General features: G+C 39.0%; 1 protein-coding gene across 1 annotated transcript in view; it reads left to right on the forward strand.

The window, feature by feature from the left end:
- The window catches only part of TBC1D14 (TBC1 domain family member 14), a 65,498-nt gene that overhangs the window by 10,754 nt on the left and 37,904 nt on the right, over nucleotides 1–16,840 (forward strand). Inside the window, exon 3 of the mRNA XM_041402975.1 lies at nucleotides 10,968–11,088. Coding sequence (XP_041258909.1) covers nucleotides 10,968–11,088 — 121 coding nt within the window. The remainder of the gene's footprint in view (nucleotides 1–10,967; nucleotides 11,089–16,840) is intronic.

The raw sequence follows: 16,840 nt of genomic DNA on the forward strand, positions 1-16,840 counted from the left end.
AAAATTAAGATAGAATGACAAGGAGCATTGTGTAATGTTGATTTCCCATTTTCATGTCTCCGAAAATGGGAATTCACTGACCACAGAAGGGAAGAAAAATTGTGAAAATAATTGTGGTTGAATAATGTGAAATATTAGTTATGATGCTGTCATCTCTTCTGTCTTTAATTTTGGTGTTAAAATGAAGATAGAATGACAAGGAGCATTGTAGTGTTGATTTCCCATTTTCATGTCTCCAAAAATGGGAATTCACTGACCACAGGAGGGAAGAAAAATTGTGAAAATAATTGTGGTTGAATAATGTGAAATATTAGTTATGATGCTGTCATCTCTTCTATGCAAGTTTCTGTTCAATGAAGCCTGGTAGAGTATTGGCTCTTCAGGAGGAGACAGGCTGAGAACAGGACTGAACTGTGTAGGCAGAGAACCAGAAAGAGCTGGATGCACTGTGGGGGCAGATACAAGTTCACTGCTTCTCACCACAAATGAGCAAAACCAAACTGAGCTGCAGGGGGAGTTGTCCAGAAGCTGATGGGAAGGACTCCAGAAACTCAACCTCTGATGGAGGGAACCTGCAGGGCCGCCCACACAGGCTGCTTCCCTGCCCTGCTGTGGGCTGGGCTCCCAAGCGCTCTGGTTACCGGGCCCCGCAGGTTCGCTGCCCTGTTGGAGGGAAGAGAATAATTGAGTGGCGTTTTGTCCTTCCCTGCTACTTCATCTGGGTGCATTTGTAGCAAATTGTTGCCAATAGAGGTGGCTAAAAGAGCTGGGAAGAGTGGAGAGCAAGCAAGCTCATGCTTCAGCGGTGTGGGAAAGCATAGGCACTGAGGATCTGTTTAACACAGGATGCTGGCAGCAGTATTTCAGCAGCCTGTGAGGCACTCAGGTGTGCTTATCTGAAAGGTGCTTCAGTCTTCACAGTGTGGTTTTGGATAGTTCTTATTTGAAAGCCACTCTGTCTACTGGAACTGACAGACTAAAAGTCCTCTCCCCATCTGTATTTACTACCACGGCTCTTTGTGAAACAGAAGAAATCAGCAGAATTTTCTGAAATAAACATTCTCTCTCAAAGCAAATCTTCCAAAGGTGGAAAGTTGGAATTCTACAAAGGTAACAGCCATTGCTTTTGATAAAGGTTTGAAAATTGTATGATACAGTTTTCAGAATTCCTGTCTTACTCAGAGAATGAAGTTTTGAACTTTGTCATGTGGCCTGTTCTCCACTAGGTGTTGAACTGAAACTGTCTAAATTAGTTGCAGTCCATTTTTTCCCTTTTTGTGTGGGATAATGTAACTCTTTACAATTTCATTTCTTTTAGTTCTACCTTAAACTTTTCACTAAATTTTGAGATTTGGCTCTTTAGAATAAAGGGAAGTTGCTTTAGTAGATTAATATCTTAGTGTTGCTGTTGAGTAACTGGAAAGAGTTTTACACAAACAAGACTTTAAACAAAGAGGCTTGTTGAACTTATTTGTTTGTTATAGAAGCTAAATGAAAATCTGCTCAGTGATAGTTTGAGTTTTGAAGGTTTTTTTAGTAACTCTACAAAACTATGCAGTAAGTGAGGACTTAACATGGTCTAGTTGTTACTTAAAAGCAGGTGACATGTGCATGTTCATGTGCATGTTTCTTTTCTAGTGGGTGGTAGGAAGCATTACAGAAGTCTGGTGTGGCCGGTGAATGAAATTTGTAGCATAGATGGGTGTTGAATGTTGCTTGCAGCATTGAGCTGTAATGCTTCCCCCACCCTCCCTTCCCTTGTGGGGTCACAAGTCCTGCCAGCAAACCTGCTCCAGCATGTGGCCCCTTGAAATGAGGAGCCCAGGTGCTGCTCCAGTTCTTACAGGGTCAATCTCCTTTAGGCACATCCACCTGCTCCACTGTGGGGTCCTCCATGGGCTGCAGGTGGATCTCTGCTCCATCCTGGACCTCCATGGGCTGCAGGTGGATCTCTGCTCCATCCTGGACCTCCATGGGCTGCAGGTGGATCTCTGCTCCATCCTGGACCTCCATGGGCTGCAGGCACAGCTGCCTCACCATGGGCTGCTCTAGGGGCTGCAGGGGAACCTCTGCTCTGGCACTTGGAGCATCTCCTTCCCCTCCTTCTGCACTGACCTTGGTGTCTGCAGGGCTGTTCCTCTCACACAGTCTCACTCCTCTCTTTTGGCTGCTGCTGTTGTGCAGCAGACTTTTCCCCCTCTGAACTGTTGTGCCAGGGAAGCTACCACTGTCCCCACTGGACTCAGCCTTGACCAATGGCAGGTTTGTCCTGGAGCCAGCTGGCATTGGCTCTGTTGGACATGGAGGAAGCCTCTACTGCTTTTCAGAGCAGCCACTCCTGTAACCCCCCACTACCTAAACTTTGCCATGCAAACCCAATACAGCACTGCACACACTTGCCTTTGAATAGAAAGAGTGAGAACTACAAAAGTTTCTCGCAGATGTGTTTGAGACTTTAGGAGCTATTTTAGATTAATGAAGTTAAGCTCTGGTTTCATTCTGATTCACTGTCTCTATGAAGGTTTAGTGAATGGATGGGTTAGATGGTCTTTATATCTTCATTTAATTTGCAAGAGCTTTACTGGTGTTTCCCTTTGTTAAAAGGAGCTGTGAGAAGTAGATGACACAGGGAATGGAGAGCATCAGCACAATTACTGCTGTGTGATGCTCTATTGCTCTCTCCATCTGATCAAAGTACTGTTTAATGTTCAGCTGACTTTTTCTTTCCTGAAAAATGCAGTGAGCAAGGTGAAATTAGATGGAATAAATACAATTTTTGCTCCTTCATGTTTTGATTTATACAGTATCCTTTCCTGTGTTACATAATCTGTGGAAGAGTTGGTGTCAGTGTTAACTTTGGTTTTAAACACATTTTAGAAGGCTCAAACAAGAAATGGTCTGTTGAAGTTTTCATCCTTACATAGAATTTTATTAACAGAACTGATATATGGAAACCATAAATTTTCCAAATCCATTCCTTATTTGTGTCAAGCCTCTCTTTTTAGTCATTCAGTGCCTCCAAAGTTCTCCAGCCATATCATAAGAATAATTTTTAAAAACCCTTCAGTAAATATTAAGGTCATTTACACCTTGGAGCTGACAGAATAAACACAAGAAGTTGGCAGCAGTTGGAGGCAGGACAAGGCATGTACTTGGTGCAGGACACCCCTTGGTGAGCAGGAGCCTCCTGTGAGTGTGGAATCCCAGGGCAGCTCAGCTCAGGGGGGATTTCTGGAGCGCTGTGCGTGAGCCCCTGCTCGGTGCAGGGCTGGCATCAGCACCAGAGTGTGTTCCTCAGGAACCCCTGCCCGTGTGAGTACATCCAAGCATGGAATTTCACCTCCCTGGACTGCACAGTTAAGGATTTTTATTCTGCCACTGTGATTTTTTTTTCCCTCCCCTTTAATCCATTTGAAATATGCCTTGCAGCAGCTTGCTGCCTTGCCTGTTGGACTTTTTCCTTATTGCATCTCTGAGGATGGTCATCCAGGCTAAATGAAAACACCTTTGTTAGCATCCCTGCTTGTGTGTTGTAGGTCTCAGCACCTGACTGGATCATAGTGGTCATCCATTGGACTTCCTCCAGTTTTTGATTCTTCATTGTAGTCCAGGAGCCCCACACTAGATACAGATATGGTCTTGCAGGTACCAGGCAGAGCTTCTATTCACTTTTTCCTATTGATCTTAATGCAGACAGGTCCATATTTAATCTCTATTGCTGTAAGGTCTTGGAGTTTATATGGGTTCAGCTTTTTGCTTAGGATTTTTATTTGTGTGGTAATAGTGCTTCAAATCAATGAAGAAATCTACTTGCAGATTTTAGGAATGGAATTTCAATTACTCTGGTAATATGAGAGTAACTGGGAATTTGGCCAGCTAGAAAAAGGTCATTAATTATAGCTGGTTGATGCTAATATATTCGTTTGAAGTTGGGCCCATTTGTTGATTTTGTAAGACAGTCCTTACTTGCTGAAGTTCCAGTTTCTGTAAAATTCTTCAGTATTTGCATGGTAGACCAGCATTGTGCATTATCCATGTGCAAAATAGTTCTTGGCTTGCTGCAACCAGTCCTAAAGCTGAACTCACCAGGTTACTGCCTGATTTATCTTTGCATGTCTTGGATACCTCAGTGCAATCAGCACTGCTTTGTTCCCCTGTAAAATGAGGGGAACCTGTAAGAAGAAAGGTAGATGCAGAATACTGTAGTTTTGATAAACAGTTTATTAAACCCTGCTTTTTTTTCCCAGAAATCTAGAGAAATTTCCAACTTACCCTATTGCAAACTATCAGGTATCCTCTACTGCTAACTTATATTGTATTACTGCTTCTCTCAGCTGTGGAGGTCTTTTTTTTCCAGACCTGCAGGTATCTGTTTCACTGTAAAGTGTTATTGTTTTTCTTACTGATTCTTACTGAACATACTGGAGTGTTTGTGATTGGAAAACTTTGTTTATAAAATGTAGTAGGAATTTATAAAACATAGTTCTGTGATTAGTTAACTCTTTCATAGGCAAGTCAACTTGTAGGCTGTCTGGCTTTGTTTCTGTTGATTTGTTTATCCATCAACCAAGTATTACTCTTCCTTTAGTCTGACCTTTGGCAATCTTGCAGAGACAAAATTCTGCAAACCCTGCTTTTGTATGTAATTTTGCAATCTTATTCAAAGCCTAACTTCTGACTTGTTTATGGAGGTTCTTCACTCAACGTACTTGAGCTTTTTTGATGGTATTCTGTCTGGTTATGTTGCTGTATAGGTTGACTGAGAGGTGCTCTGGGTTTGAGAGGAAAGCATGTTAGAACTGCATCTAGTGAATTATTTCTGGAAACCAGTGTTACTGGGTCATGGGTACCAATTGTTGCTTTTCCCTTTGGAGAATGTAGATTTAGGGCATTTCAGGAGACTGGTGGGTCTCCTGACAGCTGTGCCTTCTCAAGTCCATCAGTTCTCCAGTCATCATGATTTATGTGTCAGTCTTGTTCCTCCACTAATCAGGTAACAAAAATTCCTTTAATAAATATGTTGCTGAATTTTCAGGATTTATTTTTCAGTCTCTGGAAATTGTTTAAGTGAGCAAATTAGGAACATCTAGAGGTGAGACTCTTTCTTCTGTTTATTGGTAAGTTGCAAAAGGTATGATTAGTACAGAATAGAAAGGGTCACTGGAAGATGAGAAGAAAATAATGTTGTTGTTGGGAATGTTTCCTAGATAATTAAATTAAATTAATACCATATCAGATAAGGTGGCTGGACACTTTTGCTGACAATGCTGCAAATATTTAGTAAAATTTATCTTAGTGTATTTTTTGCTTAATAGGTGCTGCATGCTATTTAAAATGTCTTGTTTCAATGCAGTTTTCTGGATGCCTTGTGGAGTAATGTCTGTAGAGACATGTCTTACAGTGCCTGTGTGCTCAGTGTGGGTTTACTTGGTTCTTATGATTAATATCTGCTTACTTATCTAAATATACATGGACCTTAGCCTCAGCCTGGCTGAGGGGTTCAAGACCTTGGTGCTCTTTTGGTGTAGTTTAGAGTTATCAGGGGAGTTTCAGGGTCTTCCTTCAGAAGCAGCTGAAATGAACTTTGACTTGCCTTTGTTTCTTTCTTGCTTCTTAAGAACACATGCCAGTCTGATAATAATTTGAAAAACTGTCTTTCAAGATAAAATTGTTCTACAAAACTGAACCTTTTGAACTTTCTCCACTGTCCTTATTTTGCATCTGTTGTGCTCATGAGACTGGTAAGTCCTTCCAGTAGTTAATTTGCATGACTATTACACTTGTTTTGTCTTCTGAAAATAACCTTAATTGAAAGACAATTAAAATTTGGAGCATGCATCTTGAGAGCTGGAGATGATGTGTGTAATTTTAAAATTTATAACAAAAATTCACTTGTATATGCAAATTAGTGTTGGTTAAATGCAGATAAGAAATTGCATCAGTTTGCATGAGCTGGGTCAGTTTCTAGACAATTTTCATACATGTTTCTGTACACCAACCATCTTTTTAAGAGTAAGGAACCCATTTACTTGGAAATGTAATCTATGCTGGGTCAGTGTTAGTCTAACACAGAGCAGCATATGCCATCTCACTTTTCTATGGCTTGCAGTTGTGATTCTGTGCTGCATGCCAGTAGTCCAAGTACTGCAGAACTTCCTCTAAAGAGCCCTGGCAAAATGGTCACATCAGCAAAGTTGAAATTCACATTTTCTGACTAACCCAAATGCTCTAGTTGTAAAAACTCCTAAATCCTAATCTCCTCTACCCTTTTGTGTCAGTAAACTGATATATCTTGGGCATTCTGGTAAAAAGATACTGTGTGTTTCCTAAAGTCCAGAGGGGGGTGTGTGCCTGCCCGGCTCAGCTTCACCCTCTGACAGCTCCTGTGGGAGCCCATCCTTTTTTCCTGTTGTTTCAGTGACGTCCCAGAGAAACAGTTCCTTGACTCTGGTGGTAGCAAACTTCAGTGATATCTGTATGGGCTCAATGTTGGGTCTGCCTGGCTTGAGAAAACTTTGAGACTTTTCAGGAAGGAGCTTTGCAGCTGACTTCAAGACTTGGAGCAAACTGGCAACAGAAGCCATGGCAGCACTGTCTCTGCTGCTTTAGAGGATAGGTTTGAATACTGAACAGGGGGGATGTAGTGGAAAGGAGTAACCTCTTAGGAGGTGTCTTCACAGAAGTGACTGACCTTGCTTGGAACAAAGCACAGCTGAAATGTGGAAAAAATGAATAGCTGAATGCTTGTGGAGCTGCTGCTCTCAGCTTGTCACGGGGCAGTAATTGCTGGCAGTTGTGTCACAGGCCTCCTGTCTTTTTGGAAAGAAAATTGGACAGAAGTAGATAAACTTTCTTCAGTGGTGAAGCTGGATTTTTTTTAAAAGCAGAAGCTTGAAAATGCTCTAACAGATACGGTATGGATAGGTTTGACTTGATTACTTGTTATTGATGTGGTTCTAATATCTTTAGAACCACATTTTAAAAATTTGATTGAGGCTTCAGCCTGATCATGGTGGCATACAAGGCTACATAAAGAGTGACAATATACACATGTGCAGTGCATATATTAGCAGCTATTTTGTAAGTTTATTTTAGCAGTGCTTAGGGAACCAAAATGGAATTGTTTCTTAAGTTTTATTAAAAAATAAAGTTTTCCTGACGCTGCTAAACTTGTCTCTTGGTGTTAACTTCCTCTTTTTCCCCACAGAAAAGGCAGCTGGGCAGATCAGTATAGAATGGTGATGCAATATCTGTATGTTCAAGCAAAAGATTGTTCCATCTCTGTCCTGTACCACAGGATGTTCTTTGTATGTAAAAATTAACTCTGGAGTTAGAATTAAATTCTCTTCAGGTAGGTAATCCCTCTCCACAGCTCAATTAAAATAACAAGGTTAAACAGCTGTTTGGTGCCAAATACTGTTTGTAGGGGACTGTGAAAAAGCAGTTTTCTAACTGAAATTTGATTTCAATTTAACTTCTGTACTTGGCTTTTCTAAAATAAGCAGCTACAAATACTTTTTGTAAAATAGTGGGCATGTACAACAGGAATGCAGATGTAATCCATGACACTTAAATGACTCCACACTAATGAGACTGCAGACATCATGCATCATGTCAGATGTTCTTGTTAATATCCCTGTTGTAAATCATCATGATGTGTTCTGATAATTTTGAAGAGGACAGTGAAACTGAACTAATGATGAGCATGTAATCTTTTCTTTCAAGTCATGTCAGCCCTTTTTTACATTCAGGATCTCAAATATATTTTTTTTTTATCTTAAAACACTTGTAATGAAGCCTTGACATCTTTTACCCTAGAATTTCTGGGCTCATCTTCAGAGTAAAGATGTTTGTTTAGGGGTTTGTTTTGTTTTTTCAAGTAGAGAAGTTTTGCTTCTTGTTAACATGCATTTTCTGTTAGTAAGCTCTTCTTAAGTTACCTTTAGTGTGGAATTTTTCTAAGTGAATTTGCTCAGAAGTGAAATGGCTTAGTGCTTTTCTTGAAAATCTGAGGGAGCTGTGTAAAAACAGGAGAAAAATAATTCCTTTTGGTGCTGTGGCAGCAGAAAAATGAAAGGTTTTGCTCTGAGTTATTTGCTCTGACATGTGTATGGCAGAAACTTCCTCCTAAGGCAGTTGCATATTTTAAGGGTTTACTTTCAGTTCAGGAATCTCAAGTAGTGGCTTTATCAGGACCCTGTGGTGTTGTCCTGATTTATTGCAAAGCTCTGTAGAAATTGAGCCAGGGAACATTCCATAGTTCTATTTTGGGTTGTTGTGGTCTCTTAGGTGCAAATTAGGTGGCATGTCTTCTGCTCCTTCCATGCCATCCTGTCATATAGTACCTTTGATGCGTTTCAGTCTGGCGCAGATCAAGGGTTAATGCTGTGTGTCCTCAGTCAAAGCAAGAATACATTGTAGTTTGCTCTTCTACATCTGGTTGTGCTGATTTGTGGCTGCTGATAATGTTAAGCCTTTGGAAGATTTTGAGACTTTCTGGAGTTTGTAAAGAGTGTGGACACCAACCAAACACTGGGATTTTGACCCAGACAGGAGGTGGAGGAAAAGGACAGTACAGAACGAAATCTGTATATTGACCATGCCTGCTGCTTTCAGATATATATATATATATATATATATATATATATATAAATGAAAAGTGTACTGGAAATCCCTGACACAGTACAAAAGGAGGTAGAGATGCCTGGTGCCCTAGAATGTAGGGATAGAGAAAAGTGAGCTGAGCAAGTGCTGTGCCATCTGCTAGATAAGCTGTAGAACAGATTATTTATTATGACGCTGCTGCTAAAGGGAAAGTAGATAGTTAGGATTGTGGAATTGAGAGGAAGTGTGAGGGATTGGCTTTTCAGATTTGGTTCGTTTTATGCAGGCACTTGCAGCAGAGAGCTGTTACAATTTATCATTCCAATTCATCTTTACTTTGCTCTGAGGGTACAGACTTACTGATGTTCTTAAAATCCCTCAGAGGAGACTGAAGTTGTTGCTTGCATATACACTTGTGCTAGGAATCTCTAATGTGGATAGAGACAGTGAGAAAATTGCCTTTAATTTTTGTGTTATTGTAGTGCTAATGAAGTGTGATGACAGTCTTTTACTTGCAGAAGGATTTGAATGTGCACGGAGCTGGCGCAGAGATGTGCCTCCTTACCGGGCTCTTCCAGTGGCCCTCATGCTAGAAGTTCTTATTTTCTCTGAAGATGGTTTGGAGTTTGGATTTTGCTTGCTTCTGCAGTAGTAACCTGAAAAAAAAAAAACCTTTTGCAAGAACGGCCAGTCTGTCTTGCATTGTGTATCCTGTTTACATGAAGTAGATTTTATGATGTTATTTTTGCCATGCTTTCCTTTTTATTCTTAGATACATTTTAGAACTTGCTTGATCCATCCTCTCGGGCTTAGTTACCTTACAGTCTCTGCGTAGCTGAAAGGGGTTTGGAGAAGCACAGTCACTGCTTAGCTTTGGCATCAGTTGTAATCGACTGGCACGGTTTCTGTACATAAACACTTTGTCCTTATCTTTTAATATGATAATCTGTTCTTGGTTCGAATTTCAAGGTAACTGTACCCTTGTGATACAGAAGCTTGTGATAATTTGTATAAATATATGCATATTTAAGGGTGGCAGTGCATACTATTAACCTTATAATATATTTCAGCACACTTTGATGTTATAGCCTTAATTGTTTTTCACATATGAAACATTTTTTTTGTATTCCAGCAGTTATCTCTGTTGGTATAGCTGTGATATTTTTCATGGCATCTGATACAAAATGACCAGGAAAAATAGCTTTTTAGTGCCTAGTTTGTTCTTGTTGCAGACATTGTATTCAGCTCTTCTAGAATGTGAAACTCGAAATAGTTTTATTTCCCAAACAATCACACTTTTTATGTAAGAAACAATGTGTACTTGATGGACCAACACACAGTCATTAAGGTGATAACTGCAAGGAAAAGCAGTAATGTCGGAATGGAGGCATGTGTGATTTGAAGGTACTGGAGCTGCCTGCTGATTGCAGTAGGAAAAATGCTTTTGTATCAGTGGTTTGTTTGTTTTTTGTTTTGGTTTTTTTTTTCATTTAAATGAGGGAGCAAAAAGCAATAGTTTCCAGAAAAATCTGCCTTGAGGTGAGTAAATAACAGAACTAACCTGGACATATTTGAATACTGGATAAACTGGACAGTAGGACAAAAGAAAATTGGTTACTTTAGTAATGCAGGCTTGCAATAGGGGTAGAATATCTGTGCTCTTCGAGGAGCTGAGTCCTATCAAAATCATGAAGACTGGTCTGTACTGTGTGTCCAGTTTTGGAAAAAGTAGTTGTGGTGTGAAGATGCAAGTCTGGCAAATCGCTTTATTATTAAAAACTAACTATGTCAATAAAACTAATCTAATTGTCAGTGGCTTTGTCTAGCTTTATAATTTTTCCTACAGTGTTTAAGCTAAATACTAGACATTTCAGAAAGACTTCAGAATGTGTTTTGATAGCTGCTTTTAAGCTTATTTAGAAAAATAATATTTTGTGAAAGCAGATCCAATACAGATCAAGTAAAAGGGTACTATGTCTCCAAGGTTTTTGTGATTTTTGGTAATAATGTGTTGTAACAGGTGGGTAAAGAATGTTTGTGCAGCAAGAGGTTTAGTGTCTTAGTTGTTTTTTAAAAGAGTAAGGCTGAATGATCTCCAGGAGTGTTAAAGAAAGGTGTCCACTTTTAGAAAGTTGGAAAATGAACTTTTTTTTATCTACTAAAAGTTATAATTTAACAAAGTCCATTGCCTGGTATGGTGATAATACTGCATGATGTACCTTTTGAAGCTGGGCAACAGTGTCTGTCAGCACAACCACAAGAGGAGTTGGAAGTTGGAATATATGATTAGAATACATAAGGTTAACAAATGTTCATCCTTCTTTTTATTGTAATTAATCTTCCTTTTTTTTTTTTTTTTTTAGGAATTTTTTTACCAGAAAGCAGAGTGCAAGATTTGAAAAACAAAATGATGTGCGATGGAAGTTGTTTGGAAAAGTACCTCTTGGAGAAAACTTACAGAAAGACCCAAAGAAAATACACAAGGTATTTGTTTAATTCTGTGTTAGGATTAGTGGTGTATGAAGAAGACAGGTAAGTTTATGATCTGTATATAGGACTGTGCAGTCTGTTTGTTTGAGTTGCACACAATTTCAGTACCAGAAAAGGCTCTTGGTTGAAATTTTACTTCTGTCACAACAGTGCTGTTCAGAAGAATGTGTTCCACTTGATCGTTGCACTGAGTACGTGAGGCGTGAAGAGCTTCCCTTAGTGTGTCATAAGAGAAAAAAAACCTAAGTGAAACTTTTTTCCAGCATTGTTGAAAGCAACATTTTAGAGAATTGGTTCTACTACAGATGAACCCAAGCTGTTGGCTAGTGAATCAAATGATTTGCCTTTCCAATGGGGAAAATCTTGTGAAATCCAGCTATGTGGTCAGTAGCTCATGAGCTGCTCTTTCAGTGACAGGAAAACAGCTTCTTTCAATCTGTCTGACTTGATCTGGGATTTTTGGATTGCATGTAGCCTTTTTATGTTTGGAGCTTTTTCTTGTTCAAACAGCTGTGGGAATAGTAATGTTTGCATGGAAAGAGACCATGTAGTAAAACTTCAAAACCAGCTGCTGTGTGTGAAATGCAAGTGCTGATTTGAAGGATTGTGCTGCTTAATTCAGTGTAAAGTATTCTGGGAATCCACGTCATGTGACTGTTCTTAGCTGTAGTTAGGCTGTTAAGATGAAATTGAGGCAGCTTTTTGAACTTGTCACTGTACTCAACCATTCAGTCTTTATCTACAGCTTGTCTTGACACAATCAGTGGTTCTGAAGTGTTCACCAAAGATTTTTGATGACAAAATTGAAGAGGCTTAATAAGTGCAATACCCTGACATTTAGCAGTATATTTTATTGTAGTGCATGTTCTTTAATAAGTGGGTAAATAATTTATTGACATTTTGTGGTTGTTGCTGGTACTGTGAATATTTTTCTTTTACATCCAAAATATCTTACATTACAGCTTTGAATGACTGTATTAAATTTGTTGCAAAACAGTCACTATTAAATTATTATGTGGCATGGCAGCCAACCATTAGTGACTTTCTGGCAAAATTGCAGCCTAAAACAATTGTCTCCAGTGCCTCTTGGGTAACAATAACTAATCCCCCCTAAATAATTTGGTGCTTTTTTGAAGTTATTTTTTGACATGTAGACTTTGAGTCATGAGTAGTGCTGTAAGTCACTAATTGAGCCTCAGCAGCATCTAAAAGCACAGCCTGATTTAGGTGACCCCTCACCAAAACAATGCTCAGACAGGCTTTTTGAGCGCATGAGCCTTTCCTCAAGCCCTGTAAAAACTCTTCTGACAGCACTCTCTTGTTCAACAGGTGTATATACAACATAGCATCATGGTGTAATTTAACAATATAGGAATTAAAATCACTCCAGCTAAGATGTTGCTTGTCCTGTTTTTAATGGTGAAAATATATGTGAGTATTAGTCTTCTGAGAAAGAAACAATATTGGTATATGCTCAGCTGGGTTGCTTTACTGGGTCACTGAGAGTTTTTGTACAGTTTTTATCCAGTTAAATGTTTTAAAACTTAGAAGCTGTCAGGATGAGTAATCTTGGAGAAGCTGGAAGTGCATTTGCAATGGAGGTTTGCATGATTAATTTTTTATCAGTTCACTTCAGGAATTCTGCTTGAGCAGAACTGGTTATGCCAGTTGCTTGTGCAATTGGTGTTTGAAAAGGCACTAGGTCAGTCAGATGACAGAACTTCACCAAGAATAACCACTGAAGTTAAGTTCTCTTCTCTCCCAGAAGACTGTAGAACTGAACTAGGCTTTGCAGCTGCTGTTTCTTTTAGAAACTCTTTTCAAGCTCAGCAAGCATAGAAGTATATGTAAATATTATTTATTTGCAAGAACATTTCTGCCCCCAGTTTTGTTAGTGAATGCTCTTCAAAAGAAATTCCTTTAAAAATTCAAGAAGAGGTAACCAGCATATCATTTGGTTGTCTCTCTCATGTGATCTGTCTTCACAGAACTTGTTTGGACATGGCCAGTCAAGATTTTGTGTATTAAAAGAATAAGTCATGTAGAGGAAAGCCAGATTTTGGCTATATCCTAGAGACATGTTACAGCTTTCATTCCCAGTGAAATTCAATTGCCTTTTTTTTTTTTTTTTTTTTTTTTTAATGTAGTGTATTTATTTTCATTTTCTTTTCTATAATTGCAAAATCAATTTTTAATCAGCAAGCTTTGGGGGTTTTTTTCCCTTCTAAGTGTGATTGGACCCTATGAGGGTTGCACAATTTAGCTTTCACTATATGAATTCCAATAAGAGCTCAATGGAATATCTTTATTTTTTTAAGTTTCAGTATTGGTAAAATTCAGCACATGTAACACTTAAGGCCTTTCAATTACAATCTTTACTCAAAAATTCAGGTCTCAGTGTTTAATGATCTCATTTGATGATATTCCATGTTAGAATATTTAAAAATTTTAATGGGAGTACCTTGATAATTAAAAATGACTGATTTTTAACTTGGGGATTGTAATTTTCCCAAATGTTTTTCTGTAATAATTAGGATATGGCTATATATGGGGAGGGTCAACATTCCAGTCAATTATGATCAGTTTTACTGAAGAGGCTCACTCTGCAGCACATGATAAAGTGCAAATGAGCTCTTGAAACAGGAAAATAAATTGCTTGGCTCACAGGTGTTGCTTTGTTATGGGATGAACAGTGAAGCTTATAACATTACTGTAGGAAAAACTTTGTAAGTTGAATTGGGTTAATTAGAATTCAATTCAATTTTCATTTGATTTAAGCTATAATCCTGTTTGATGAAGTAGTGATTTTATCAGTCAGTTTTCTGGCTTGGATCTGTTAGATGGAAAAGAGTTTCAAAGCAACAGCACCCAGCAAGATATATGGAAAGAATTTACTACAACCCATGCTTTAAGCAGACAGTGATAAACTCTGCTGTTATAAGCAGTGTGTTTTCTCCAGGTTAAAAAAAGCCCAGAGCTCAGTCCCCAGGCTGCTGATGTGTGGAGGTTCTCGTGCAGCTCCATGTGCCTGAGCAGTGCTGGTGGAGCTGTGCAGCGTGGGGAGCTGCTGTTCCACATCTGCAGCCTCTGCTGATGGCCAGCAGTGGCTAAAAATACAGAGCTTTTCTGAGCGCTTGCTGAGCCGTGCTTTGCCGCATTCCCATGGCCCCTTCGGGCCTCTGCAGGGGAAGTGGTTGGTTCAGGCTGGCTGCTGGTTGTGGCAGGAGCCAGAGCTACAGCTCTGGGTAGAGCGCTGTCTCCTGTTTGTGCAGAGTTTGTCTTTGGTAGCCTGGGTAAGTCATTGTGACTGATGGCTGTAGCTGCCAAAAGGGTGAATGTTTGCACATAGACTTCACTGAAGTTAGAAAGTGTGTAGTGCCTATTTTGTGTTCTGCATGAGAAGTCCGAGGGTGTAAATGAGTCACTTCACGTGTTCTCCACTGTTAGGTTCGTTTCTATTTGCCAGCCTTCAGAAAGGCAGGATTTAGATGTGTGTCGCAGAGTTCCTTTTTTTTTAACAGGAAGCCAATGCACTGTAAGAAGGTATAGTTAGAAGGCTAGTCTAACCTATTGCTTATTGTTACTTTCTCTGGAAATAAAGGTGTAACTAACTTCCTCACTTAATAATTATAACCCAAAACTTGCAAGTTGCCTTAATGCACAGCTCTTTTGTGTCTTTCCTTCTGATCCAGTTACAAATACCTTTATTTTATTGTAATCATATCTAAAGGGCATCTAACTTTTGTGAAGGTAAATATAAGTAAGTAAAAAAAAGAAACCTATTATGTCAGTGATGTCCTAAAAGGTCTTTTCCCCCAACAAGAACAGTAATAAATAGATCATTCAGCAATTCCAGTAGGCTGTATTAATCTACAAAGAGTGTGTTGCCCATGTCTGTCTTGAAAATCACCTGCCTAAAACAAAAACACTATCATATTTGAACAGATAAAGCAAGAGTAGTAACTTCCATTCACAATAAATGAAAGTGATTTAATACTATGTCAGGATGATTGTTCCTGAGTATTTTAATAATGAAAGCATTTAATATGACCCAATCAGGTATCATAATCTAGCAGAGTGTAGCTGACAAAGTGCTGCTTTTGATGCTGTTGGAACTTCTTTCCATATGTTAACAACATGTGAAAGTACAGAATATGTTACAAGCATCAGACTAATAGAAAACAGTAAGCTTTGAGTATTGGTTTAAATAGATATGGCAAGCTACAAAGTGTTTTTGAAAGGAAGTGAGAGGGGTTTTTTCCTCCTTTTCCAGATTTAAAGCTTCAATATTAGCTTTGTTACTCTCTAGAATGCCTGGTAAATTGTGGGGATCGAAAGCCCGGGGAGATGGAGGTGTAGCAGGCGGTGTTGGAGGAGAAGTATCAGTTTTCATGAGTAAAGATACTAAACAGAAGGATAAGCTCGGTTAGTTGGTACTGCAGTTACAATGTCAGCTGCTGGTTTCTGCTGCAGGGTCTGTTTCAATGCTGGTGGTATGTTTTGGGGGAAGTGCTGTAATTTTAAAGTTGTTCTCTTTGTTTCAATAGGGACAGTTACTTTGTAGCCCAAGTTGCTACTTAGTATTAAGAACAGGAATGGAATGTGAATGCTGAAAGCACAAGATTATTTTTAAATGCAGAAGCCACAAATTCATGGAAAAATGATCAACTTTTGAGTATCAAGTACACAACTCTTTCTAACCCCAAAATTTCAATGCCAGAATTTATAACTATTCAGGACAGATGATACATCAGTGGAAGTTTGTTCTCATTTGTGTTGAGTAAGAATCCATCATGCAACTGGTGTTTGTATGTGTTCCAGTGCTAATAGAAAGATACTTAAACACTTACTTCTTTGTGTAGCCAGTAAGTTTTTTTCCATGTAGTAACCTTCTACTGGCAACACACAGGAGGCTTTCAGATTTCCCCTCTCCCCTCATGGGTTTTTGAATGAAAATAGATGTCTGTAGAGAGCAAGCCTGGAAATAACGCCACGTGCCTTTGGCTGTTGCATTGCACAAACACTTGGCAAAGCATTGCTGTGAAGCAGAGCTTGCAATAAATTTTTGAAAGCAGGTGTGTAGCCCCTAAATATTGTGTTGAAACTGCCTATTCTAACTGGAGACTGGAACATTTCCATTGCTGACATGTGAAATTGAGAAAGCTTTGCTAGACTTCATTGTGCTAATTGTGTGTTAAGCAGAAGCAAGCTCCTGAGAAACTCGACCCAAAGGTTTTCTTTGTCAGTCTTCCAGTTTATACATCTCAAACTTCATCTAAAATTAAAGAATGGGGGTAGGTACAGGTTTTGAAAGGCTAACTCTTATCATGCTTGCTAGCAACAGGAAACAAAGCTGATGTCCTTTAGCTCTGAAAAATGAATGGAGGTACTGTGTGTTACTTGAAACCCTGAAAATATGGATGTAAGGATTTTGAAAACCCAGACTGCTGCTTTTCCCTGAAGTGTCTTTCTGGAGGAAGACTAGCCAATTTTACGTTCTCATTCTTCTTCTCTCTCTGAGGATTCTTGGTCTTATTTTTACTTTGATTTTATTACAAATTTTTCATGCCTCTTAGTATTTTCACATTCTTTTCTTGTGCTCTCTTGAGAAATTGTCACTTTAGCATGACAAAGTTCAGTAGAAACAACTTCATGAATATTAAAGCCTGGAAATAGTCATCACTTAAAGCCACACTATGAAGGTATGTTGCCCTGCTTCATATATTATATTTGTGTGTATCTTCAA

Source organism: Onychostruthus taczanowskii, unplaced genomic scaffold (genome assembly GCF_017590055.1).
Source record: "Onychostruthus taczanowskii isolate IOZ18803 unplaced genomic scaffold, ASM1759005v1 scaffold2, whole genome shotgun sequence".
Lineage (NCBI taxonomy): Eukaryota > Metazoa > Chordata > Aves > Passeriformes > Passeridae > Onychostruthus > Onychostruthus taczanowskii.